Source organism: Peromyscus maniculatus, chromosome 9 (genome assembly GCF_049852395.1).
Source record: "Peromyscus maniculatus bairdii isolate BWxNUB_F1_BW_parent chromosome 9, HU_Pman_BW_mat_3.1, whole genome shotgun sequence".
Taxonomy (NCBI): domain Eukaryota; kingdom Metazoa; phylum Chordata; class Mammalia; order Rodentia; family Cricetidae; genus Peromyscus; species Peromyscus maniculatus.
The window spans coordinates 10,814,788-10,841,775 of NC_134860.1; the positions used below are offsets into that span (position 1 = coordinate 10,814,788).

The 26,988-nt window shown below is 52.8% G+C and overlaps 1 protein-coding gene and 1 pseudogene across 1 annotated transcript; both read right to left on the minus strand.

Annotated features, from left to right (window-relative positions):
* Window positions 1–261: 261 nt before the first annotated feature.
* On the minus strand, window positions 262–695 carry LOC102905870 (anaphase-promoting complex subunit 13 pseudogene; annotated as a pseudogene).
* Window positions 696–18,655: 17,960 nt separating this feature from the next.
* Gprin2 (G protein regulated inducer of neurite outgrowth 2) lies at window positions 18,656–25,900 on the minus strand. Its single transcript, XM_006976704.4, has 2 exons — window positions 25,669–25,900; window positions 18,656–20,377 (listed from the first exon to the last, which is right to left on the minus strand). The coding sequence occupies exon 2, from the start codon at window positions 20,369–20,371 to the stop codon at window positions 19,004–19,006; it is 1,368 nt and encodes a 455-aa protein (XP_006976766.1). The 5' UTR covers window positions 20,372–20,377; window positions 25,669–25,900; the 3' UTR covers window positions 18,656–19,003.
* Window positions 25,901–26,988: the final 1,088 nt, after the last annotated feature.

Sequence of the window (26,988 nt, forward strand, 5' to 3'; positions counted from 1 at the left end):
ATGGCTCAGGGGTTAAGAGAACTGGCTGCTCTTCCAGAGGACCCAGTTGGTCCAGCACCCACCTGGTGGCTCACAAACACCCACAGCTCCAGTTCCGGGGGATGCAACACCCTCTTCTGACCTCCATGAGCACCGGGATACAATTGGTACACAGACACATGCAGACAAAACACCCATATGCATAAAATAAAAAATTAAATTAATAGTAAAAGAAATCATACTATTGACCTCAGTATTGGACATTCTGTTAGATATTTTGAGTTTTTTTTATTTTTGAGTGTTGATTTATTACTCAAAGATCTGAATTCGGAGACAGAGAGGAAACATGTTTTATCTACATAGTTTTGAAAACCCGATCCATGGGAAAGAAAGCCAGGGTCAGTTTCCAGCCGGTGGGACGTTCTCCTGGAGGCACTGCAAGGCCAGGTCTGTCACCTTCATCTCCTGCTCTTTCACAGACTCTGTGGTGCCGCCGTTGTCCTGCTCAGGCTCCGAAAGCTCACTCAGTGGGATCGCACATCCTCGTATGGCAGCTTGTCTTCCCGCCAAGCATCATCAATCAAATCCAAGATCCTTCCATCTCGTTGTACCTCGCTGTCCATTTTCCTGCAGCTTTGGTCTCGTCAGTTCCACAGAGCGCGCATCGGCTTCCTCCCGGCCCCGCCCTCCTGCAGGGGGGTCACCGATATTTTGAATTTGACACCATGGAAACAAAATTTTAAAATATTTTTGTCAAGTCAATATATTTTTAAAATCTTTTAACAATGTATTGGGGGTGATGAAGAAGGGAGAAAAAAATAATAAAACCAAATTTTATTTGGAAAAAAGAACATAATGAAACATAATTTTTGTAAACTAATACTTAAACAATTCTCTATGAACGTACCATCTATGTTCTAGGCATTAGATTATGACTGTATTTTTCAATAAACCTAACACATGTATTTTTTAATTAAAAAAAAAAAGAAATTTACTGGCAAATGGATGGAACTAGAAAAAAAATCATCCCAAATAAGGTAACCCAGAAAGATGCTGTAGAGATGGCTCAGAGATTAAGAGCACCTACTGCTCTTCCAGAGGTCCTGAGTTCAATTCCCAGCATCCATATGGTGGCTCACAACCATCTGTAATGAGATCTGTCACCCTCTTCTGTGTACATAATAAATAAATAAATCTTTAAAAAAATACCCATACACATAAAATGATAAAATAAAATAAAAAAAGATAACCCAGAAAGACAAACATGGTATGTATTCACTTACAGGTGGATATTAGCTGTAATGTAAAGGAGAACCATGCTGCAATCTACAGACCCAGAGAAGCTAAGTAACAGGAAGGGCTCAATGAATCCCACTGTGAAGGGGAAATAGATTAGATGCAGCTGGTAGATGGGAGGAGGAGTCTAGATGGGGGAATGGAGTTGGGAACAGGAGGCATAAGGTGGGGGAAGGATGGAGGGAGAGAGTACTGGGGGATACAGCTGGAGTTGGAGGGCATCTCTAGAACAAGCTAGAAAGCTAGTCCAATGGAACTTCCAGGAACTGTGAATTGACTCTAGCTGACTCCTAGCATTTGAGGATACAGAGCCTGAATGGGCCATCTGTAGCCAGGAAAGACTTCCAGTGGAGGAACTGGGACCCCAACCCAGCCACAAAACCTTTGCCTACAATTTGTCCTGCCTACAAGATATGCTGGGGTAAAGGTGGTACAGAAATTGGGTGAGTGGCCAACCAATGACTGGTCCAGCTTGAGACCAATGCCATGAGAGGGAGCCCTGACCCTGCCTGGAGGGCCAGGACCCAGAGGCTGAACAGCCCAGAGACCTAGGATAGAACCAAGCATGACTGGCAAAAAAAAAAAAAAAATAGAAGTCAATGATATTCTGCTATACTCATAGATTGATGCCTAACCCAGTTGTCATCAGAGAGGCTTCACCCCAGACTGATGGAAACAGATGCAGAGACCCACAGCCAAACATTAGGCAGAGCTCAAGAAATCCTGTGAGGGAGGGGGAGGAAGGATTGTAGGAGCCCGAGGGGTCAAGGACACCACAAGAAAACCCACAGAATCAATTAGCCTGGGCTCACAGGGGCTCACAGAGACTGAGCCACCAACCAGGGAGCCTCATGGGGCTGATCTAGGCCCTCTGCATATATGTGACAGCTGTGTGGCTTGGTCTTCTTGTGGGACTCCTAACAGTAAGAGCAGGAGCTGTCTCTGACTCTGTGGCCTGCTTCTGGGAACCTTTCCCCTTCCAGGTTGCTTCATCCAGCCTTAGTAGGAAAGGAGGTATCTAGTCTTATGGCAACTTGATGTGCCATGGCTGGTCGATATCCATGGAAAGTTTGCTCTTTTCTGAAGGAAAGGAAGAGGAGTGGATCTGGGGAAGTGAGGGCATTGTGGGGAGGGCCTGGGAGGAGGAGGGAGAGGAAACTGCTGTCGGGACGTAAAATAAATAAATAAACCCAAACTTTGAGGAACTAAAAATGATTTGAGTCTTTAACAAATAAATTACGGGGGGCGGGCACTAAAGGACGATTTATGTACTAGCTGGCATTTGAAAGGCATTCGTAGTTTTCTAAAACAGGCAAGACTTAACTGTAGGGTCTAGGTATGCATACTTGGATAATAAACTAAGAAGCAGGGAAGTGGTTACTGGAAATCAGACAGGGGCTCGTTGGATTGGAAGGGAGGGGAGGAGAGGTAGAGATGGGGCTTGGGAAGCTGCCTGGGGAGGGACTGCCAGGTCTTCCCTTACTGCTGGGAACAGTTAGTGTGTGGCATAAATAGTTGAAAGGGCGAGAAGACACGCTGTCGGGGCACTGTGGCAGCTGCAAGACCCCGTGGCACCAACAGAGGGTCACCGAGGGAACACAGGGTCGCCTGTCCTGTGGCGAAAAGTTAAAGCTGCCCACTGCTTCCAACAGCAGAGCCATCATCCCCTGCCCTTCACCTGTTCGTCCATCTCACCTGACAGAGAAAGGCTCTGGGGAAGGAGGGGAGCGGGACCTCAGAGAGAGAGAGGTGCTCCAAGGAAGAAAGTCACGGGGTATGTTCACGTCTCAGCTTCATGCACTCATCAACATGCCATGTATATCCCCTTTCCTCATGGCCCTTCCTCTCCCTTACCGCAGCTGAATGCCTCCTGCCCAAGCCCTGTGCCACCCGCTCACTCACTCACTCACGCAGATGACAAGGAACCTCCAAATCTTGCCATCAAAGCAATAGCCCCAGACGGACAGTTGGATTCATATAAAGGAAGCGCAGTGGGGAACCAGGATGCATAGCCACCCCGGGGCCTGCAGGGGGCAGGGGTTAATTTCCAGAGAAAAGTGTGCGTGTCCAATCCAGCTTCCTGGGGCCGGTGGGTGGGAAAAACAGAACACCACAGCCGCGTGCCAGCTACCATCGGCCGGTGCCGGACCAGAGGAATACTTGCCCTCCCCCTCCCCGCTGCCGCCTCTGCTTTGTTCTTTGTGCCGGCGGCTGCCTGGGACCCACTCACTGCATAACTTCTTGTCTCCGGTTCCTCTCATTCTGACACTAAAGGGCATCCTCTCTGCAAGCAAAGTCACCCAGATAAAACCTGAGCAGGGCCCCATCTGAACTGCAGTGTTTGTGTACAGAAACATTTTTTGAAATTTTTATTGTTCTTGCGTTGACATTTTGAGACAGGGTTGGCCTTGAACTAAGGCTGGCCTTGAACTAAGAGTTCTACCTGCCTCTGCCTCCCGGTGCTGGGGTTAAAGGTGTTTGCCGCCATGCTGGACAAGAAATACTCTGAAAGGCAGGAAGATCCTGGAGGGGACTGTTCCAACAGGTAGGCGGGAGTGAGCTTTAATCACACCATACATAGACTGTTTTACTCAACACAATTTCTCTCCCCCTGGCTATGAACTCCTTGTGGGTGGAATCTGCAAGCAGCCAAAACACAGCTAGATGCCTGGCACACGGAAGGCACATATAAATACATGCCAAGTGAGCACTTCATAAACAGGCCAATTGTTGATTCTATGAATGGAAGATTTGGAAACACAAACTGCATCACCTTCCAGGCACTGCCCTGCAGAGCTGTATCTCCTCCAGTCCTGTATGCACCTGACCTCGACTTCCGCTCACAGCTTCAGGGAAAAGTGTGGAGTCTGTGAGGCCGGCCGAGCCAGCCAGAAAGCACAGCTCTCACTCATTGTTCCCGTAGTTTCCTTTATTTGCCTCTGGCTCTGCTGAAATCGTGGGAAAGACGGAAGTGGGGGCACTTGGATTTAAAAACAGTAAAGCTAGAGTGAAAGGTCTTCAGGCTTGCTCAAGCAGGGCCCTGATCCCTGTGGGATGCCCATAGGTCTTCAGCCAGTAGGTGCTAGTCACATAGGAATGGAAAGAACAAGATTTAAGCCAACAACAACAACAACAACAATAATAATAATAACAATAACAATAATAGAAAGAGGAAGAGGAAAAGGAGAAGAAGAAAAAAAATTTAAAATCACACCTCTGGTAACGGAACTCCTCCTTCGCTTGAACCTCATAAAAAAAAGCCCCAAACAATAGTCAGAACTCCTGAGTTCTTTCTCACTCGTGAGAGTTGATGTCACTCTTTAAGATCTTTTAAGATTGGTTCAGTTTGTATTTATGTTTGTCTGCCACATATGTGCAGGTGCCTGCAGAGGCCAGAAGAGGGCGCAGGATCCCATGCTTGAGTTACAGGCTTTTCTAGCTGCCCTGCATAGGTACCCGCAACAGAACTCCAGTCCCCTGGAAGAGGAGCAGGCACTGTCCTTAACCACGAAGCCAAGTCTCCAGACTGTGCTGCTGTCAGTCTTGACAGGGTACTTCTTCCTGATCTACACTCCTGCGCTGCTTTACGAGAAGTTCCACTGCTATTATTCTGCAAACGTGTGCCTTCATTTCAGTGATCTGAATAAGATGCCAAGCGCTTGGAAGGATGTGGCCCAGACAGAACCCTAGCTAGGTAAGGAGCTCTAGGCATCCAGGCCTTTGCTCACGGCAGACCCAGAGTCAAGGGATCCACAGCCTCACCTTGCTGCAGCATCCCAGGTGGCAGAACCAGCCACGGCTCAAGGGAGTCACGAGGGCTGAGAAGGAAGGAAAGTTGCTTAAAAGACCTTTGTGAGGAGCCATGAACACGGAGTGGTGGCCTGTGGAAGGGACCTGTGAACAACACAGGAGGGAAGAGGAATGATGTCCAGAGATGCCTCCCAGTCCCCACATGTGGGAGTCGTGTGGGCCCTGGTTAAAAGTCACCCATCCAAAGGCAGTGTAAGAAAACCCGGAGTCTGAAAAGCTAACCAGGGAGAGGCTGACCGCCACGAAGGGACCACAGTGTGCACAGAGAAGGCAGCGTTTCTGCCTGCCGCTGCTACCCTCCTTCATCCTATCACCTTGAGCAGACCCTGGTGTGGGATTAGTAGAGACATCTGGGTTAGTTGTCCAGGTCACCAGCATTAGTAAATGGTACACATGTGACACTGGTCAACTGTGATTTGTCAAAACAAAAACGAGTTGTGAAAAACAAAACAAAAACAAGAAACGCCTTTGTTTGGCAATGACCCATATAATCTGTAAATGAGGCTTCATCCATCACCCTCCCCCATCCTATGCAACAACCCCTCAGAACTGTCCCATTCCAGGGTGAGGAGGCTTAGATATTGTATCTACCACTTCCTGCCCCTTGATGATCACAGGCCGTTCAGGAAGCTGTTGAGTCGCTGGGTTTGGGAGCCTGTGGGTGGGTTGGACTTACTCCTGTGACCACAGGAAACGCTGGGACAGACAGATCCGGGGGTTCAAGGTGGAAAGTTCTTGGTGCTGAATCAGAACATAGAAGTGTGCTGAGGGGGATGAGATGAGGCCCCAGGAGTACCCGATGTTGAGGGAGGATGAGACCCCAGGAGTATACAATGCTGAGGGGAGGATGAGACCCCAGGAGTACCCAATGCTGAGGGTGGGGATGAGACCCCAGGTATACGCTCCAAATCCCTTCCCTAAATAGGAGAGTTTTGCAGGCTCCTAGATCTTAAGTTTTGACCTTCATCCCTTCGGGTCCCCGTGGCTTTTCTCCAGATGAGGGGCTCATCTGATGCCAGTGGAGACCTGCAAATCTTTAGGGCAACAGTGGTCTCAGCAGCTACTTTCCAGGGTTCCACTCCCTCCTGGCTGAGACTTTGGCCTGGTCAGTCACTTCAGGCCCCACTTTGACCTTTTAAAACTCTGTGTTCCCTTTAAGGCCATCCTCAGGAACAAGTGCTAGAAAACAAACCTAAGAGCCAGTATCCCCATCCCTGAGAAGCTCACGATGGAGTAAGGAAGGGGGGGAAAAGTTCTACATTATTCCTTTAAGAAAGCACACACTCTACATTCAAACAGAATGGGGTTTGTGAGGCTTAAGAAATGATGTTTGGGGAGTTAGATATATTTAAGCTCATTTAAACAATGTAAATGTATGCATGTATCAAGTCATCACATGGTGATATGTACAGTTTTATGTTTTCTTGTAGCAATCAAAAATAAATGCAACTCTTAAAAAAGAACAAGGACGTACCATAAGCATGTCGAATCAAGAACTCGGGTGCCACGGCAAGGGTTCTGTCTCAACCTGGGTTGCACTTCTTGCTTGATGACAGTTACATGTCATTGTCCACACTGTGGCAGGCCCAGGCCTGCTGATGCCTGGTTCTGTCAGCACTGGAGATAGCTCGTTCCTCGGATGGAGAGCATCCTCCTGGCGGGGGCTCAGGCCTGCTGACGCCTGGTTCTGTCAGCACTGGAGATAGCTGGTTCCTCGGATGGAGAGCATCCTCCTGGCGGGGGCTCAGGCCTGCTGACGCCTGGTTCTGTCAGCACTGGACATAGCTCGTTCCTCGGATGGAGAGCATCCTCCTGGCGGGGGCTCAGGCCAGTTCCTCCGGCTTGCACCAAGCTTTTCAGCACCAAGTCTGGAAGGCATGCAGTTACAGGACACCTGGCTCGGGCTCCCCCAAAAGGCTAGGTACAGGGAGGCTCCAGTCCATCAGACAGAGGCTCCACTCCCTCCTCAGGAGGCCACTGCCCAGCTGTGGACTTTCCAGGCTTCCAGCCAGGCCTGGAGACGACAATCGGAAAAAGTCGAGCTAGGAGTGTGGATCCTAGGCAGCCCTGGGGGACAGAAGGCACCCCACTCAGGCCCCTTTGCCACTGGGACAGCAAAGCCTTCAGGGTCAACATGCAGCCAGGCAGAAGAGTCCTGGTCCTAAACATCAGGACGGTTCTTTCCATTTTGGAACCTGCCCAGGGTTGCCTTCCCCAATCAGGCATCTCCGGCTCTTTTGCCGGGCTGTTCATGTCCCCTGGGGCTCTTCCACACCTCTTCCAGTTCATCCTACCTCTTCAGAACCTTCCAGAAGCAACCTCCTTCCTCCTTTAGGGGCCTCTGCCTCTGCTCAGGTGACGTCTCTGATCCCTCAGCCTGGACCACAGCACCAGCCACCTCGCAGGTGTTAGCAGGTGCCACCAGCACTGGGCTGAGTTCAGCCAAAGGAGCTCAGCAGCTCCCTCTCTGCCAGTAGCTTCCAGATTGTAGAGAAGGCCATAACCTGGTCTCTGGGCCTGTTTCCCCAGTGTGCTGGTTACAGTGCACAGCTCACCGCAGGTCTCAGGCAGTGTTTACTGAATGAGTGGTTGAAGGAATGACTTTAGAATGCTAGCCCAGCAGAGAGTTCCAGGGTACAGCGGGGGGCCCTTCAATCAGGAGAGGCATCCGGGCTTAGACAGGATGTCCAGGGTGTAGAAGCAAGCCTGAGAAGCACAAAGAGGAAAGCTATGATGTGAGAGCCTTGGACAGCCCTGGTGGCTTGGCCTGACTTGAGGCTGTACTAGGTGACCTGTGAGAGGAGGCCCTGCCAAGCCATGTTTCTTGTGCAACTTACCGATTTACTGCAAACCTTGACAAGTGGCCTGGTAGTGGTAGGCCAGGCTTGGGAGCAGTGCCAGCTCTACCCGTTCCTCAGGCACACTCCTGGCCTGCCGGTCTTTGTCTCCACACTACACAGAGGGAATGATGGGGCTCATCCAGAGACTAACTGAAGCTGTTGAGGTGGGACCCTGGCCCCATAGGACTGTGGCTATAGAAAGGCAGGAAAGGGCAGTAGGACACATAGGACCTTATGTCTAGGTGCTACGCTCGGGTCAACTGCTAAATCCCTACCAGCAGAAAGAGCCTTACCAGATACGGCCACCTGATCGCCAACATCCCAGCCTTCAGCATCACGAACCGAATAACCCTTGTTCTTTGTAAGTCATCTGACCTGCAGCATTTAGGAAATGGACTAACATGCCACTTCCTGTCGCTGTGAGAACTAGAGTGATAAGAATGAAGATGAGGGAAGCCAGGTATACCCACAGGCTTTTTCATTGGCTCCCAACCTTGGGAGATGTAGAGAATGCTACCGAGTCCAGAAAAGGATAGGATACTCTAGGTTGAGCTTCCGCTAAGCCAGGGCTGAGGGAGGCTGCACATATTAAATGCATTTTTGACTTAGGCCAGGTTTGAACATGGGTGAGTTGATCAGGACACAGCCCATCACAAGTTGAGGAGCACTGTGAAACAGACAGCGGAACAGCTGAGGCCTGACTATCATTTTCATCCAGTTCAAAGTCTTGTTCTACATTCCGATGCTGGGGAACTTTATCAAGACCAGACACATTGAGCCAGGCCTAGTGGCTCACACTGGTAGTTCCTTCACTCGGAAGTCAGGAAGAGCTTCAGTTTGAAGCTATACCAATCTCAAAATACTACATGGACACACACACACACACACACACACACACACACCTGTTCTTCAACCACAAACCAAGCAGGGAGCCTCTCTCAGTGAACTCATATCCTCCATTTGGATAGTCCAAACTTACCAGAGCAAGGGACCCAGGCTCCTGGGTTCTGGGAGGGGGACACGTTGAAGCTGCCTATCTTGGTGACTCGGACCTTCTCTTCCCTAACCCTCTAAAGCTCCCTCCTCTTTCTAAGAGTAAAGGCCAAACCTAAGAAACCGATAGAAGGTCTGAACTGGACACTAACTCCCTGGTGTCCTTAGGCAGGTTGCTTGCCCCGCCTCGGCCAGTCTCCTCCCTTACTGAAAAATACATTGGCTTGGCTGGTGTGACAGTCCTTAGAAGGAACCATAGATGGGAAACATGGGCCTACATGAGCTGTGTCCCAGAGAAGAATGTCACACTGGTTCAGAACCAGAGACAAATCAAACACTTTGATAAAAAAAAAAAAAATACAAATGACGTATATATGAAGTTTATTAAGACACAAAGAACTCCAGTCAATTAATATGCAAAAGAAAAATCCAGAGAAAAGAAGGAATCGATATGAACTGCCAGATCATAAGCCCAGAAACCCAAACTGTCACAAACATCTTACATAATAATATTCATTAACTTACCACATATTTAGAGACAGGGGCGGTGTTAGCATTTACACGATGGATTCTTTTGAGCCTTCAAGTCCAATTAACAAGGCAAGGACCGCTGCTTAATTCACTTTATAGGTGGAGGGACTGAAGTCCAGAGACATTCAGTAACTTACCCAACATTACACATCCTGAATGTCACCAGAGAAAGAATCTCACCCAAGCAGTCGGACAGAACACTCTGTCACTGTCACTTGTGGGAAATACCTTTTTCACTTGTCAAATTGCCAAAATACTCAAGTTTGGTAGGACGCAGTCAAACATGGGTGTGAAAATGAGCATTTTCAGGTGCTGTGGATAAAATTCTTTTTGAAAAGTAATCTGCTGATGTATCGTGGGATGAAAAAGTTACTCTACAGGTAGTCTCACACATGCCCACGAAATTTTGTACACAGTGATACTTTAGCTTGTGTTAGCTAAAGATAAAAAAGGTGAGAAATAAACCTCTCGTGTTTGCTAGTGGGAATACAAATGTGGGCGGCTGCCGGGAGAGATGGCTTTGAACTGTGAGTTGCTAGAGCCCAGTCTTGCCACTCAATCCGGTATCATGCTCCTAAGAATTCACCCAACCGAACCGGACTTTTGTCACATCCGTATGACGAGGTTTGTAGAAGCCTTATTAATGAATCCCAAACATAGCAAACAAGATGTCCTTCAGCAGGACAGACAGACTTTGGTGCATCCATACAATCCAATACTGCTCAGCACTAAAAGGAAGTGAACAAACTGAACGGCTTCAGAGGGGATTCAAGGAAACTGGGACATATTACCGGGGAGTATAGTTTATGATGAAAGTTACTAACATCGTGGACAGACAGACAGAGAGGCAACAGCCGTGGTGGAGGCTCCAAGGAGAGCTCAGGCCAGCACACGAGACAGACAGCATGGCAGGGTCTCTGAAGAGAGGACTCAGAGCCCACACGGCAAACCAAATGTGAGAGTTCCAGGTTCGTTTCTGAGGCTAGGGAAGGTTTCACAGCAGGAGTCTGCAGCCAGGCTTTCTGATGCCCAGGCAAGAGGTAGGGGAGTGGGAGGGGTACACCAGTACCCTCTTCAGTGTAAACTCCCCAGGTGAGAGACTCTGGCACTTGAAGTCCCTTAGCTAAGGACGCCCCGGTAATGTTTCAGTAGGGTACCAGTATCCATGAAAGGGAGGAGCTGCCACAAGCTCCTTATTCACAAGCATTCTTACTCACAAGCCGTGAAGACTTGCACGTGGCTTCCTATACAAGCCATGAAGACATAGAGGAAGGTGACAGAAGCCAGTCTGAAAAGGCTGCCCGCCACAGGAGTCCCACTAGGTGACATTCAAAACCACAGGTGTCATAAAGAGACCACTGGTTACCAGGTCAGGAGACCAGAGACAAGCATTCTCTACTATTGTCCCCTCCTGAGGGTTAATGCAGCTGGCCTGTCAATCACCTGGCCAGGACCACCCCCCAACTTCCCTCCCCAAGTTTGGTTTACCTGAAGACATGCTAAGGTGAGAAGACTAAAGTTATCCCTTGAATGAGATGATGCTCTTGTCCCTCCCAGAACCCGCTCTCACTGCAAATGCTCTGGGAATGTCTCTGCAGAACCTGCTGGCTTTTCTGAGGTACTCGTAAAAACGTAACTTCTCCTTGTCTTCTATTTCTTTTTTTTCCGATACTGGCCAAAGCCTGGGTATGAGTTCCCAGACACTCTGGGATGTCTCCCTCTTTTTCTGAAGCTGCCTCTCCTCCATCCACCATGCAGCCATTTATCTGGGGGGGTAGGGGGAGAGCGCTTAGTGACCTCCTCAGCAGACCGGAGCTGGTCTAATCAACCCGTGTGGGTTTCTTTCCCCCTCTTCTTCATCTCTCTCCTTCTGGCAACAGCTCAGACCTACAGCTCACCTGCTGCCCCCACCCCCACCCCATCACAAATTCCAGTAAAACCACCCTGGAATTTCCTCCAGGGACCATTTTTAAATTATTTTATGAACCAGACTAAGAAACCCAATTTTTAATCTTTTAATATGTGTGCCAATATCTTCTGGTGGCGGATTTGGATGAGGATATGATGTCTGGAGGTGCAGCAGCTATCATGTGACCACGAGGTCAGCCCTCACTAAGACCCTAAAGATGGCAGAGCAGATAGCTGGAAAGAACTTGACTCCTTGCTATCTGTGTTGAACCACAGAACCAAGCCTGGAACCAGAGACCTCCTGAATTCTTAAGTGGGGAGGAAGCGTTCTAACCATTCAAGTGACTTTCATTTCACAATTCAGTTATTCCCAGTCAAGAGAGCCTAAGACTGCTAGCACCCCAGAGCCGCCATGTGAACACGGAGAGGGGGGAGCGCTTGCCCCACACTCCGGAAGGGAAGCCAGGGCCGCTGCTCACATCCTACCCTTCATTCCCATGCATACCCATCATCGGCACTTCCTTGGTGAAATCCCCGTCCTTCACCCACCCTCTGTGAGCAGCGCGCTCTCTAGCTCCTCTAGACTCCCACTACACTTTGATCCCCAGCCAGCCTGGGGCTCCAGGTAGAGATGCTGCCTCCCCACAAGGAGCGTTAGCCCCAGTCCATCTCTTCCAGTCACCTCCTGTGGTGGCTCACTTTCCCCTCCCTCCGGCCTCTTCTGCCAGACACGCCCAGATCAAGGGGAGCCCTGACCGTCCACACCCTTTCCTCGGGCCTGGGGAGACCATCTTGGGTGAGACAGCCTAGCACATTTGAGGCTCTGGGTGAGTCGAGAGGCGAAGGTAAGCCAACGTTAGATCTACACAGCCTCGTGGGTTAGGTGGGAGGGACGTGTTCCCACTCAGCCCCTCACCCACGGAGTCCATATGGAGTGGAAGGCTTAGGGAGAATGAGTGTTCCTTCCAGCTGCTGCCCTGGCTCTGCCTTCCCTGTCTTCTCTGGATCCTCTAACTGCGCTCCAGATCGACCAGAGCCCCCACAGGAAGGGAGTGTTAAGGGGTTAAGTGTCAGTGAAAAGACTGCCTGCCCAGATGGCCATCCACCAACCCTGCAGCGTCCCCCTTCACCGTGAAACTGGACACTGTTGATACATGACTGCTCCCACTCCCCACCCAGGACATGGCTCCCATGCTGTGCCCCACCTTCCCACTAGGGGGCATCTGGTCACCCTGCTGACAGTGGAGCAGCTGCCGTGGGTGGTGGAAAGAGCTTCTGCTCTCAGCCCCAGTTCCAGAGCAGGAGGGGACTCAAGAGCCTGGCCCAGGAAATCAGGCAGTGGCTTTGAACCAACTGCACAGGCATGCCAGAAGATTTTGTAGTTAAGACCAATAATGTCTTAATGTAATATCTTAAAGCCCAAACTAATGAAAAAATAAACGGTAAAATCTCTGTTAAAGCATGGCTCTCCTTGCTGACTTGGGCCTCAGCAATGCTCTGCACTATTGACAGGCCAATGATCTGTGACCACATTCCTAGCTGCTGCCCTGCCCAGAGGAGTGTCCGCCTCAAGAAAAATAACCCATGCACGGTGAGTTTAGGAATGGAAACCCGCACAAGAAACCTTTTCCCTCCCTCATACCCCCAGCTCTACGATAAGAAAAGCAGAAACTCTTCAAAGTAAAGCATGCAGGAAGCATACATACAAAATGTCACCCATGCCCACTGTCTTCTCAGACCTTCCTTTAAAACTGAGCGAAGAAAAGCAGAAACAGGGCACAGACAGGCAGCTACCATGAGGACAAAGGGGGTGTGAGGTGAGAAGTCCATTCTCTCTTTGCCCCTGGGCTCCAGCATCCCAGTTTAGCTCTAGGGCAGCATGTGGAAAGTTCCGGCCGACAGAGGCTCCTTGCTTCCACCCTACTCAGGTCTAGAAGGGAGATGTAGGCAGATGGCGTCAAAGTCAGAAATCTTCTGACCCAGTCTCTAGACCTGACTTCCTGGATAGGAGCCCAGTTCCACACAGGAAAGACACAAGGATAGGAAAGTGTTGCTATGCCCACCCCAAGGAGGCTCAAACCACACCCAAACCTATCAAGCCAAGCAAGATTCTGAGCATTCAAAGGAAGAGATGACCCACCTCAGGCCTGCAAGTGTGCCCAGCAAACCTAGAACTCCTGGGATGCCCTTCTAGTCAGCCTGGAGTCCTTGCATTCACCCAGCAGGACCACTGACAAGCAATTTCTTCTTCTGGCCCAAGGCAATGGGAAGCCAGCAGAGGACCCCAGTGAGGCCTCCCTCTAAGGGTCTGCTCGGAAAGCATTTTGTAAACACAGTCCTTTAATGTGTGTCCAGAAAGAAACAAAATAGTGGAGGAGAAGGGCTTAGCCGCCCCCCCAAAATCAAGGACACTGAGACCCAGACCAAGCCTTGGCCTAGGGTAAATGCTCCAGATCATAGGAAGAGAAAGACTGAGGTTTGGGGTGACAGAGTCAAGGCAGGACAGGCCCCTGACATAAACTGAAGGAAGCTCCAGGGACAGGGATATTGGGACAGTGGAGAGACAAAGTGTTCTAGGGACAAGAAGAATTGAGACAGAAAGGGGAAGAGTCGCTGGAGAAAGAACATGGAGGGGAAGCAGGTAGGAGGCCACCTTGCCCTGGGCTGCACACACAGACACCTGTGTAAAAAGGGCCCTCCAGGGTTATCCTCCAGAAAGACGCTGTGAAATGAACCGCCCCAGGCCAAGGCAGGCTGGGCAAGTCCACGGGTACCTGTAAAAGGGAGCACACTTCACAGCTTCGAGCCCCCAGTTCACATCCCCTCCTAATAAAGTGAGGCCACAGACATGGGTGTCAGGATATCTGTTAGGAGAGCTCCTGTTTCAGGACCCAGACCTACCTCCTTGCTGCGCTGTCTCTGGCTGGCAGGGAGGGGGAGGGTGGCCCATGACTCAGCGTGAATCCTGCAGAGTCACTGCTCAAGGATAGCAAAGGTGACATGTGCCCAGCTCTTGCAGAAAGAGTCGGACACTGCCCAGCTGCCCCAACCCGATCCGCCTGTGACACTTTGGTTTGTCTTGGTTTTTTAACAAGTTCAACGTTTCCAGGTGCCCTTACAGCTCTGTGACCACAGACCCAGCACAAATCCTGTGTTCTCCCAATCCTACAAGTCAACATGGCTCTCGGTCCTTCTAGGGACTCCCTCCAAAGCAGGTGAGCAAACTGTAGGGCTCAACGAGGTTTCTAAAGACCACATATTAAGGAGGTTCCTTGCTGACCCTCAATGTCACCTTCCAGGAAACTGGGAGGTTAGGCCCCATGTGCCAGGAACAGTTTTTAGGAGGCTAAGCGGTGTGCCAAGGCTGAGCGTGGAGCTGGTCTCTGTTCCCCAAGGGACAAGAAGATGGAGTCTAAATCTTAGCTCGCTGATCTCCAACAGTGTGTCAAACAGAAGCAGGTGAAGCAGGAGGAGGCAGACCTGCTGAGTAAGGTTCCCCACCCCACCCCCACCCCCACCCCTGTTAGGACACACCAGCCTCCTCCTCTATTGAAGGAGAGGGTCCTGGGACTGGACTTAGGTGATGTTGATTTTAACAAATCGGCCTTGAATGACTCCCCCATGATGTGTGCGAGGATTGTGGGGGAGGGATGCTGGGGACCATGATGACAAAAGAGTAATCCAGTGCCATGCTTTAGACACCACAGTGGCCCTACCCGGCCTGACACATTGGATGAGCACTCATAAAGGACTATTCATAGCTTCAGATGATAAAACTGGACCAGGCCAAATGACAAACGAGAAAGAACTCAACAAGCTTCATCTTCAATCAAGGTCACCTGGCAGCACAGGTGAACTGTTTCCAACCGTATCCAGAGGAAAGGCCTGGGCGGTCTGTGGACCCCAGGTGGTATGGACTGGGTGATGGGCCGATGCAGGCACAAATGCACATACCTGTGGGTACACAGCACTCCCTTTGGGACAGACCTTAGGGCTCCATGCAGAGGGCTGCCTCAAGGCTCCTGGAGCTTCCTAGCTGCACACCCAGGAGCTAAAGCACCCGGGGTCTACTCTCCACCCTGGGAGACCCAGAGCTCTGCTGTGGGTCTAGACTGGCCTCAGGTCGCATCCTTGCTTGGCTTCTGTCCTTCCCTACCTTATTCTCCTCGCCTCAACAGACCGGTAGGGAGCCATCTCCTCCTCTGTGTGGCTCTTGGAACCGATTTCAGAGGCTCCCCAGCCAGAAGGCACATGTCCTTTACAGGGCACAAAACCGGGGGTGAAGAACCGGGGTGAGGCTCTGAAGGAGGAATGTTCACGGAATGGGATGTGGGCTACAGGAGCAGCCAGGCCAGCAGCGAAGAGCTGGCAGCCCCATCCTGCAGCCATGAATCCCTGGGCAACACCAGTGTGTGAGCCCAGCACTAACTGGAGCCCAGGTTATGCAACTCCATTCCCACAAGCCAAAAGTGAGCTCCTGCTGCCACGCCACTGTGGAGCTGAAGAAGTCTCAGGTCTCCAGGGCCGGGGCCTTGACCAAGATTTTATGGACATCAGTGTGAATCCAGAGTCCAATCCCCAGCTCTAAATCCCGACGCTATGGTAGCCCACCCCAAGCCCAAATTATTAGGACCTACATGGGGAGGGCCCACGTCAGCCACTATCAAATAGTAACCTAACATATCCAGGGGACAGAGACTGGGACAGGTGATGTCACAGTGGAAGAGGGCCTTTCTCTACTCCCTCCCCTCCCCAGTACTGTGACCACCAGCAGGTAAAGAGCCTACATTTAAAGTGGTTCCCTGAGAGAGTGATGCAGCCTGGAACCAGACAAGGCCTGCACTCCTTGTGTGCTACCCACAGGAAGGCAGTCCTGCGGGGGGGGGGGGGGGGGGCCGGGAAGCCAGGCTTCAGCTGTCCAAGGCCCAAGGTGCCTCAGAAGGAGAATAATTAGACAGAAGGGGGTAGCCCCAGAAGACAGAAGGTGGAAACCTACCAGGACACAGAGCCCTTGAATTCTGGGGTTTCTGCCTCAGGACAGAATTTACCAGAACAAAGGAGACAAGACTAAGCATGCCCAATGCCCCAGTTCTGCCAAAGCTTGGCAAAGTTCTGATCTCTCAACTTGTATTTATTTTTAATTCAAACGCAGACAAACATAGACAGTGAGTCCACCACCTCCAAGGGGGACCCCAAATGTCCCGCCAGAAACCAAGAGTCCAAGAGCAGAGGTCTATAAGGAAAGCCAGTGACCATGTTCAGCAGCCCCTGGTCCAGTACCCAAATCAGGCCTTACCCAGGAGGGCACCCATGAGGAACTAAGAATGGGGTCCAGCTCAGAAATTCAGTCAACAGGTGCCACAGGCAGACCTGGGAACAGGCGCTGTACAGCTGAGCTCGTGGGTGCTCCAGGGGTTCCAACCACCACAAGGCTGGGCTGGGTTCTAGCACCATCATACAGACGTTTATCAGTCAGGATGAAGCTGATATCAGATCAGGATGAAGTGGGTGGCTGGCTGGTCTGTCCTGACCACAGTGGGCCCACCCTGGCTTTCATCTGGGTACCAGGTACAGCACGGGAATTGCAGGTTGGCACGATCTGCCCAACAATGAACTTGAGAGCTGCATGTGGCAGAGGAGAAGGCCTTGCAATAGGTCTCACTATCAACAGGCAAGCCCTGGCATGCTTCCCTTCATGTGGACCTCCGGACCACCCTCGCTTGTCCCAGAAAGTGGCCTCACTGTCTTCCTGCCCTAGATGAAAGGATCCCAGCCTCCTTGGCTTCTTTTCACTGAACAGACTGTACACACGGGTGTGGGAATCTTCCCCCACCTTCTGCAGATCCTGTCAGCCAGCCTCCCAGCTAATGAACACCAATGGTACCCGCAACAGTGGCCCACCATATTTCAGCAGAACAGACATCTCCAGCCTGTCTCCACGTCACTCACCTGCCCAGGCCCTCTGTGTCAACAGCCTTCTCAGCTGTGGCCCTGTATGAAGGTGGCCTTGCCCCCAGGTCCCCAAAGCTATCCGCTCACTCCCATTCAGGCTCCGAGGCTGGGCTGCTGCTACCCATGTGTGGAGGAGATGAGGTGACCATATGCCATACCCCAGTGCACGAAGTACAAGCCTTGTATCACACAATAGTCACATGTGCCCAGGACTTTAAGGGGTGTGCTTGCTCCCTGGAAAAGGCACAGTACCAGTAAGACTGATGCTCCTCACCCAGAAAGCCAGCCTGCCTTGCCTGTTCCTTTGACCCACTGACATGCCATTCCTGCTCCAAACCATAAGCCACGATGCAGAGTTTTCCCTACTTCAGTGAGCACCAGGACCTTGCAGATGGGGCAGATAAGCCATCTTTCAGGCCCCAGGGTCCCAGGAGTGGCCTCAGCCCCGCCCCCTTGCACAGCTTATTAGAGCTTCAGTCCTACAGGAACATGGCCAAAGCAGAGGCCCTGATTCTACCTAACCCCAGAGCTATCTCACATGTATGACCTGAGGGGCTCTATCCCAGGAGCCTAGGATCTTCAACAGACTCCCCCAGTCCTCCTGGGCCTTGAGAAGCCCTTGGGTAATAAAATCAGGCAGCTGAGGCTGTGCCCCCCCTCCCCACCCAAATATGCTGGACCTCCTACGTAATGTCACAATTCATATGGCTTACTAGGCCATTTCTAACATATGCCATTTCTAACCCTGACACTGAGAGCCTCTCATCTCTAGCCACTGCCTATCTGATGGGAACCCCAAGCCCAGCCCCCCCCCTCCGCCAGCTCCTCCCAGAAGAACTGCACCAGCTAGGATAAAAGCCAATGGGGTGGGGTGAGGAAGGCACCTCTTTCAAGTACTGCAACACATCTGGGGACAGGTGGCCACCTGGTCTCCAACAGCGACCTGCAAGGGCAGGCTTTTGCAACCCCCCTCCAAGTGATATACACACAACCCTTCTGTAATGCTCTGGTCCCTGCACTCCATGGGCACTGACTGTGTCTCATTCCTCACAGACCCTCAGGACCTGGCAGAGATCATGCATTCAATTAGTCCTTCCTGTCCCCAGGCCAGCACCAGGGCTCAGCCAGCCCCAGCTCTAAACCTTCCATACTATACTGAACTGTCTACCTCAGAGCTCACCAGCTAGATCCTTGCCAGACTTCTGCTGTGACATCTGAAGAGGGGTGAAACCTCAACAAGGTAGGTGATGAGCACAGGATATGGCAGGCAGGAGGCCTCCAGCAATGTCACTTCTCTAAGGACCAAGACAATCCCCACCACCTGGACCTCCTGCGTAATGTCACAATTCATTACTTCCTAGCAATGCTATTAAAAATAAAACCACCAAGAGTCCTGGGGGAGTAACAGCAAAGTTCTGAGGACGGACTAAACAGTGAAGTACTTTTACAGGAAAGAAATCAGGATTTTGCTGATGTGCAATGCAAAAACCCTGTCCCAAAGTCCAGAGCCCAGAACGGAGATGCGGCTCCTGGGAGTCAAGCCCTTAAAAGACAGCCCAGCTGCATGGACCGGCAAGCCCCAGGCTGATGTTCAAGTGAGAGGGGTGGGTTCTGGTGACACAGGGTCTCCGCTGTGACTGTCGCTGGCGTGGGACCAAGTCTAGAGTCAGGGCCAGCTTCAGGGTCACAGTTCCTCATTCGGGCGCAGCTCCAGAGCAGCCACAGCAGCTGGGGCGCCTCAGCGACTGCATGACAGCCCGCAGGGGGCCCCTGCGGCCCTCTGCAGATAGGCTGTCCTCACTGGCTGGTGCCTGCTGCAGCTGTTCAAACTGCATCTCCAGGTGCTTCTGGATGGCAATGCCAAGCACCTCAGGATCCACCGAGGCTCCATATACCTCCCATGTCATGCCCTCAGCATCCCATCGCACTTCCCTCACCGGGGATGAGGCCCGCTGAAGGCCGGACCCCAGAATTACCTCTGGGAATATGTTCAGAGTCTCAGGTGCTTCCAGGGATGGGCTGGTAGCCACAGCCTTGCAGGCTGCCACTGGAGCTACCTGAACCCCAGCATCCTGGGCTGATGCCACACCCAAGGCCAAGTCAGTGGCTGAGGTCATGGTCCACACATCTTTGGTCCTGGAGCCAGACTCTGTGGCTAGCCCTGTAGGCCCCCAAGGGTGGACACAGCAGTGAGGGTGCCCAGAAATGCCCCCAGGCATCTTACAGTGGAATTTCATCCCACACTGAGCCTGCAACCCAGACTCACTCACTGATGCCACCAATTTGGGAAAGGTCAGGATGCCTGTGGCAGGCAGGGCATGGCAGCAACCACCAGCTGCAGCCTCCCTCACAGTGCAGAGCAGAGCTGCTGGGGGCAGAGCATGGCAGGAAGTGGTAGATAGCTGTCCAGCCACTTTGGGTCCACCCTGGGGACTGCTCATGAGACCAGTTGGACCTTCCAGTTTCACAGTTGGCACCAACACCTCCCCTTCCCCCAACATGCAGGCTGATTTCGAAGTCCCATCCTCTGAAGCCAGGTCACTTTGCAGGCCTGCAGGGGTCTGGCCTTCTTGGCCGGTAACACTTCCAGGCTGCAGCTGAGCCCTCTGGACTGGTGAGCCGCCAAGGGCAGAACAGCTGAGGCTGGCCTTCTGAGCACTGCCGTGACCCCGGGTCTGGGTACTGTGGACTAAGTCTGAGTGGCTCCTCTGCACAGCTGCCACACTGGGGGCCCGTAGACGACACAGGTCTCCGATGCCCATGGTAGACACATTGCCAACGGTGCTGCTTCTCCAGTGGCCTCCAGCACCGGCCTGTGACCGAAGGCTCGAGGTCTGCGCGTGCTCCATGCTCTCAGTCTGGCACCCCTCTTCCTCCAGAGTCCGGGGACCAGCGCTGGCCTCACCTGGCTGTGCATGCCATACAGTGCTGCTGGCACTCTTGCGCAGCTCTGGCCTCTGCTCCTGGCCTTCACACAGCAAGCTGGAAGAACTCTGGGACAGAAGCTGTGGGCGGGGACTTTGGGGTTCCCGGGCACCTGGTTCAGGGTGGCTAGAACTCATGGTTGCCTATGAGAGAATAAAAAAAAAAAAAAAAGAAAGTGAGTGAAGCCAAGTTGGGTGTTGGCACTTCAGCTGCATCCTTCTCCGAGCTTACACTGTGCTAGGCACACTGAGGAAGCAGCTTCAGTCCAAACCGGCCTGACTGATCAGAGCCATAAGGGTATCAGACACACACCAGACACTTCAAATCAAGGCTTGCTGTGGGATGCATAGATGACACTGCAAATATCTAATAATCACCACTCCAGACATGGGCCTAGAGACCACCACCATGCCAGCTGTTTACCATACTTATGAGATAGGTGTGGGTGTGGGGGCCAGTGGGAGGGGAACCCAAGAGTGGGCATGTGGCATCCAAAGGAGGCTTTGGGAAGACAGCTCTCAGCCAATCAACACAGAAAGACTGCAGATTTAAAGCCAGCACAGCTGAGTATTCCTGGGACTGGCGGCATCCACTTGAACAGGGACTGGGGCCTCCTGGGTACAGAGCAGGGCCTCAGAGAAGGATTGTGGGGTGAGGACGCAATGAATACCGGATATGCTGAGAACTTCCCTGGTTCTCCTCGAGCCCTTCTCCTGTCCTCTCTAGCCTGACCTACTGAACTGGGACACATCTCAGACCGTCTTGTCAGAGGCGAAGGGAAACAGGTTCCTGACTCTCGCCCTAAGAAAGGGAGACATTGCAATCAGCCCTTAATGCCGGCCCTCAGCCCATTTGCTCGCTCATCGGCTGCCATTTCCTGAACCCCTGCTGAATGCTGCAGTCACTGCTCTGCAGCTGGGAATGTGGCAATCATTTCCGGCTATTCCTAGGGATGACCATCCAGCAGTGAGAAAAAGATGCCCAATGGCAAAAATCAGACATACCCTCTGCAAAATGTCAACTCTCTTCCCAGTGTGCCTACTCCAGCACAAGATCCCCCACCACCCCCGGAGCTGCCCAAACTCATCACAACCCCCTTCCCACCTCACCATAGCCCCCTGAGAACCTTTCCCGGCTGGCCCAGCTGGGCTGCCTCCGTCCCTGGTTTAGCATCATGGAGCCTGAACAGAACGCTCTGGCTGACCCTCAGCCTGTCTCCCCAGAGCCCAAAGTTAGCAGAGGCAGGACTATTATGGTCTGTTATTTACCATCAGATTAGCGCTTTGCCCTGACGCGCAGCTGGCATTCAGAGGACAGCTGCCGCATGGCAGACAGAGAGAATGAACTCCAAAACAAGGCCATGAAGGGGTGGGCCAGGCGCCCAGCACTGTCTGAGGAAAGGCCCTGCCAAGGCAAGGAACGCGCAGGGATAGCAGGAGAAAACTTTCTGGAGAATTATCATGGAAACCGAGGCTGGGGAGAGAGGGAGGTGCCCAGAAGTACGAGCAGATAGTCAGATGACACAGGAAGGTGACAGGCAGGTCGGGACATGGGCAGGGCCAGAGGGTCAGGAGAAGTGGGCCAGCCCAGCCCTTGTCAAATGGGGAAGATCACCTTGGGACTCCCTGTCGGGAGGGACGGGCTAGAGAGGCAAGGCAGAGGCAGGAGGCGACAGTTTTGGTTTAGGCAATCCCAATCCTCCCCACCTACCTTAGGCAGATAAAGAGTGACAGGAAACCAACCACCCAGCCCGGTGAGCAAGGCCACCCAAAATGCAACGTGCCAGTGCTCCTGAACTCAGCTTCTGCTATAGAATTAGCTCCCCGTCTCCAGTTCAGAACAGTATAGGGGAGTCTTGAAGCCTAAGTGCAGAGTCTGTGATGGGAAGGCTAACCCTTGCCCTGCGCAGTAGGGTGGGCACCAGTCACGTGTGGCCCCTGAGCACCTGTCAGGCGTACTGTGACCAAGACACTGCATTTCCAATGAATAACGTAAATAACTGGCTGCATGTGGCTAATGGTCACCGTATTGGGCCAAGCCACACTGAACACAGCCAGTTAGGTAAGTGGGAGTGTCCCCCATCCCAGCTGTTCCTCGGGTCCAGAGCCAGACTGGATGGGGGGTAAAGAAAGGGCTCTCGCCCACGGCTGCCCTCAGGGAGCGCTCACACCCAACCAACAGGGGTAAGCCCCAGAGCTGGTGACAATGGTGACAGTAACGGCTTTGGATGCCGCAGGCCCGGGCCACAGGCTTTGCAGACACTGTCTCTCTCATCCCGCTGTCCCAGCGACCTCATGATGCAATCCATCATGCCCGTTCTACAAATGAGGCCACAGCTCAGAAGCTTGGTGACCTGGCCAAGGGCACAGGGCTAGCCAATGGCTCCGTGAGGGCGGGCCTCTCTCTGACCTGACCACTGTAAACACCTGCAGTGCCAGTACCTCTCCCTGCCTCTGTACTTCCGACGGTGTGCACGACACGCCAAGGGAGCAAATGAGTGGGGGCAAAGCTTGACCACCACCCACCCACTTCGCCTGATTCTTAGGCTCCATGGAGTAAGGAGGGCAGAAAGACCTGCAGACTGGCCACCAAGTGGCATCTGTGGGCAGGGAGACAACCACCCAACCATGGGGTCTGAGAGCCCTAAGGAAACCCCATCAGAGGAATCCACCCAGCCCTAGGTGAGATCCACTACTTTGGATCTCCTACGGAGTAGAACAATAAAGGACAGGCCAGTCCCTTGGCCCCCAGAGGAAAGAGGTGGGACAAGACTGAGGGAATCCCAACCCCCTCCCCAGACACAGCCCATCCCCCAGAGAGACCAGCGACCACAGAGACCCCAGTGGGAAGCTATGTATCTACTGATGACCTCATTTATTCCACCACTCTACAAGTGGCCAATGACAACACTCAGCCCTGGAGCAATTGAAAACTGTCAAGGAACAGATGCAGATGGCCAATGTAAAGCTCACCAGTGTATCCACCACCCTCACATACAGCAAGCCACCAATGACATTCTGAATTAAAAACCCCAGCTTTGCAGAAACTTCCAGACTAGCTTAGCCAACGAGATCCACTTGGTCAGAGGCTCCAATATTTGCCCCAGCCCAGGAATCTGGGCCTTAGGAATGCTCAGTAGGATGGCCAAGGTGCCAACTCAGACCACACTGTGACATGTATGTAAACTCCCCCTTTTAAAGCTAGAGAGTCCTCCTACCCCACAAGGTTGCTGGGAGGACTGATCATGATGGCATGAGGTAGTCATCTTTTCCTCCTCCCTCATCAGTGACTCGAGGCCACAGCATTGAAGGAATTAGCACTGGGAAAGTGCTAGAAGCCATGGCACCCTTTTAGGAAACCACGAAGCTGCCCAACAGTAGGCTTCGTCTTCCAGTTCTTGCTGCACTCAACCTACTTGTGACATTACCAGTTTCCCCGGAGCCCCGTCATCACACTTAGTCTCCAAGGGCCTATTTTAAACCTTCATCCAGGTAGACTGTGCATGTACACAAGGCTGAGGTTACATGCCACATGCCTAGAAAGCCATGTTACACTCCTGGGCAGGTTCTAGTTTTACCCAAAAGAGATCCTGGGATGCAGCTGGAGAGATGGCTCAGTGGTTGATGGCACATATTGCTCTTGCAAAGAACCTAAGGTTCCCAACACCCATGTTGGGTGGCTTTCAACTATGTGCATCTCCAGCTCCAAAGGGTCAGATGTCTCTGGTCTCTGTAGGCATCTATACTCACATGTACGTACCCACACACAGACGCTCTCCTGGGAAGATGTTTTAGCATAACATAAAAGGCAGACGTATCCAAGAGCATTCGCGTTGAGAAATACCTTGATGTCCTTTCTCTGGCCTCGTTTAATGCGAAAGTTGTGATGGCTGTGGCTGGTGCCCTGCAGTCGCTGCTGGACTGTCCTGCTGCCTAGGGTTCTACTGTCAACAACTAAAGAATCAACCACCCTCACATGCAGCAAGCAGTCATTGTCATTTTGAATAAGCACCCCCTCCCCAATTTTCAGAAACTTCCAAACTAGCCCAGCCTGAGACTGTTGGCTTTACTTGGTCTGATCCTCCCCGCAGCTGAGAAGTACAGACCTTTAGGATGTACCCACGAAGACTTCCAAGAGGCCCATCACAGACCACACTATGTTAACCATGTAAGTACTCTTAAGCAGCAGGTGCTTAGATGGCGGCCTCTGTGTCCAGAAAGCCACAAAATGAAAAGCAAGTCCATAAAGGAGGGAGCAGGGGGTGAGCAGAGAACCAGGACTGGTCACAGCACTAAAATACAGAAGTTACTCAAGGACCTGGTAGGTATATCCCCCACAAACCCCTCAGATCCCTTGTCTAGAAGGGTGTGGTCACCTACAGCAGGTGGTTTGATCCATTCCAGAGCAAATAAAGGGCCTAACAGAAACACTCATTGGGGAACGCAGCAGGGAGCATTCCTAAAACGGTTCAGGGGCTAAAATCAGCCCCTCATAGCTTCTAGCCTCATCCAGATGACATTGTGTATAAAGGCAGGATACAGGGAAAGGGTTCTCCGGTAAGTGTGGGGCAACAGCCTCCAAGATGCCACCCTGCTCACCATGGGGAGATCTAAACCCCTAAGAGTCTCAGAGACTGAGCCTGAGCCAAGCCCTGGGAGGGTTTGCTCACTCCCTTAGAGGTGCTTCTAGTGGGTCAGCTACCACAGCACGGAAGCAGCCCAGGTGGCCGCTGTGATCCCACCTGCACTCCCCAGCACAGTGCCCCAGCATGGGCACATGCCTCACAGTGGTCACCCCAGAGATCAAGGCACAGGCCGATTTGCAGTGTGAGCCTGCAGGAGAGAGCTTTCACACACAGCAGCAGCACTCTGCATGCCAAACACAGGCCGCCCCTGCTGCGGGCAAAGGCCTGAACGCACCACACAACCACGCAGCCTCCCTGGCCAGGACTCCCTTCCCTGCACCTCCAATGCAAAGCCCACAGGGGTCTTTGGGAGGAGGACCCAAGGCAAGCCCCAGAACTAGGCTACAGACCTTCCCAGGACAAAGGCAGTGGCTCAAAGGACATGGGGCAGGGAGCTCGCGGGTAGGGATGCTCCCTGGCAGAAGAGGGCGGGGTGTTGGCAACAGAGGACCGGGGTGGGGGATGCGGATGGAAGAGAGGAGGAAACCGGGAGGGAAGAAGCAAAGGGAGGCGGGGTGGAGGCCGATGGACACAGGACCGGGGCAGAGAAAAACAAAAATCAAACAAACAAAACCACCCGGAGGCTGGGCAGAGAGGAGACATGGAAAAGAGGACCGGAGAGGGCAAGGGGGAGGCGACGGTGCAGAGGAATGCGGCGCAGGCAGCGGTGAGGAGTGGGTTCAGGGTTGCAGGAAGGGGCGGCGCCGCCCACCCACCCCACCCTAGCACCCACCACGGCTAGCCTCTCACCCTGTCGCCGCCGCCGCCGGGGCCACGCAGGCCGACGGAAGCGCTGCTCCTGCTGCCGCCACAGGTGCCCGGCGCCAAGATGGAGCCGGAGCCGCACCGGGTCTGACCCGCCGAGGTGCAGCCGGCCGCGGAGCCCGCACTGCCAAGGGGCAGACAGGGAAGCTGGCACCGGCACCCGGTGCAGGGGCGCTGGAGGGTGGGGGGCGGCTCTCTCACCTGGGCGCGCCCCGCCTCTCCACGGCCACAGCGTCCCGGCCCCGCCCCCTGTCTCGGCCCCGCCCCCCGCCCGCTCTTCTAGGCTCCGCCCCCAAGAGCGCCCAGCCCCCTTCCCGACCCCTTCTCAAGGCTGTTTTCCCACTGTGGGATCATCCATCTTTGCATCCCTCTTGGCACAGCCAGCCGGTGTGTTCCAGTCTCCCGCCCCGCAAAGGGCGCCGCTACCCTGTCCCAGTCTCGGCCGTGTTCCACCTAGCATGGTTAGCTCCTCACGATCCTCCAGGTCCCTTAGAGCTTTGCCCTCTCAACTCTTCCCTCCGGCACCAGGATCTGCACACTCTTCCCTCAACACCCTGCCCCTGTGTCCTTTTCATCCTGCCCTACCTTTCGCTCAGGCCTCAGACCCTGCTCGAGAGACCTTTCCCCCAGGTCCTGCTCTCCTGAGGCCTTGTAGTTCCACAGCTACTAGTTAGGGATCAGCAGGCCTGGTTACTACAGTATTATCTTCTCAGCTCCACACTCACCTCAGGGGAAACCCAAGCTTGACCCCAGACCTTTCAGGTTTACGATCTGTCTAGTCCTCAGAACACCTGCCCAGGCCCCAGACCCCAACTTCACAGTTTCCTTCCCCAAAGTTACATCCTCAGCCACGACCTTCAAGGTCAGTATTCTTGATATCATGTCAACCCGTCCACTCCAGGACCACTTCCATCCTTGTCCTCTGACCCAATCCAACTGAGAACTTCAGTTTCCCAGTCTGCTCCAGAGATGCCAAGAGCTGGCATGCACAGTGACTACCAGGGGCACAGACCTCACTGGAGCCTGGATTCTTCTCCTATAGTTTCCCGGAGCCCTGATATTTCCGTCCTTCCTTGTCTCTTCCTAAAAACTCCACAGACTGGCAATGTCTGGTCCCTTGGGAGACCTAGGATCCCCATAACATTCCTTCCACATCGCCAGACACACAGGACAGGAAGCCACCCTACCCAGATCTGGCCAGACCCAGTCCACCTTCAAGGAATTCCTGGTACCCTGGCACCCAGGGCCACATGGTAAGAGGATCCTGGGCTTCTTCTGAGTCCCAGTGTCACCCTCCCTTGTTGA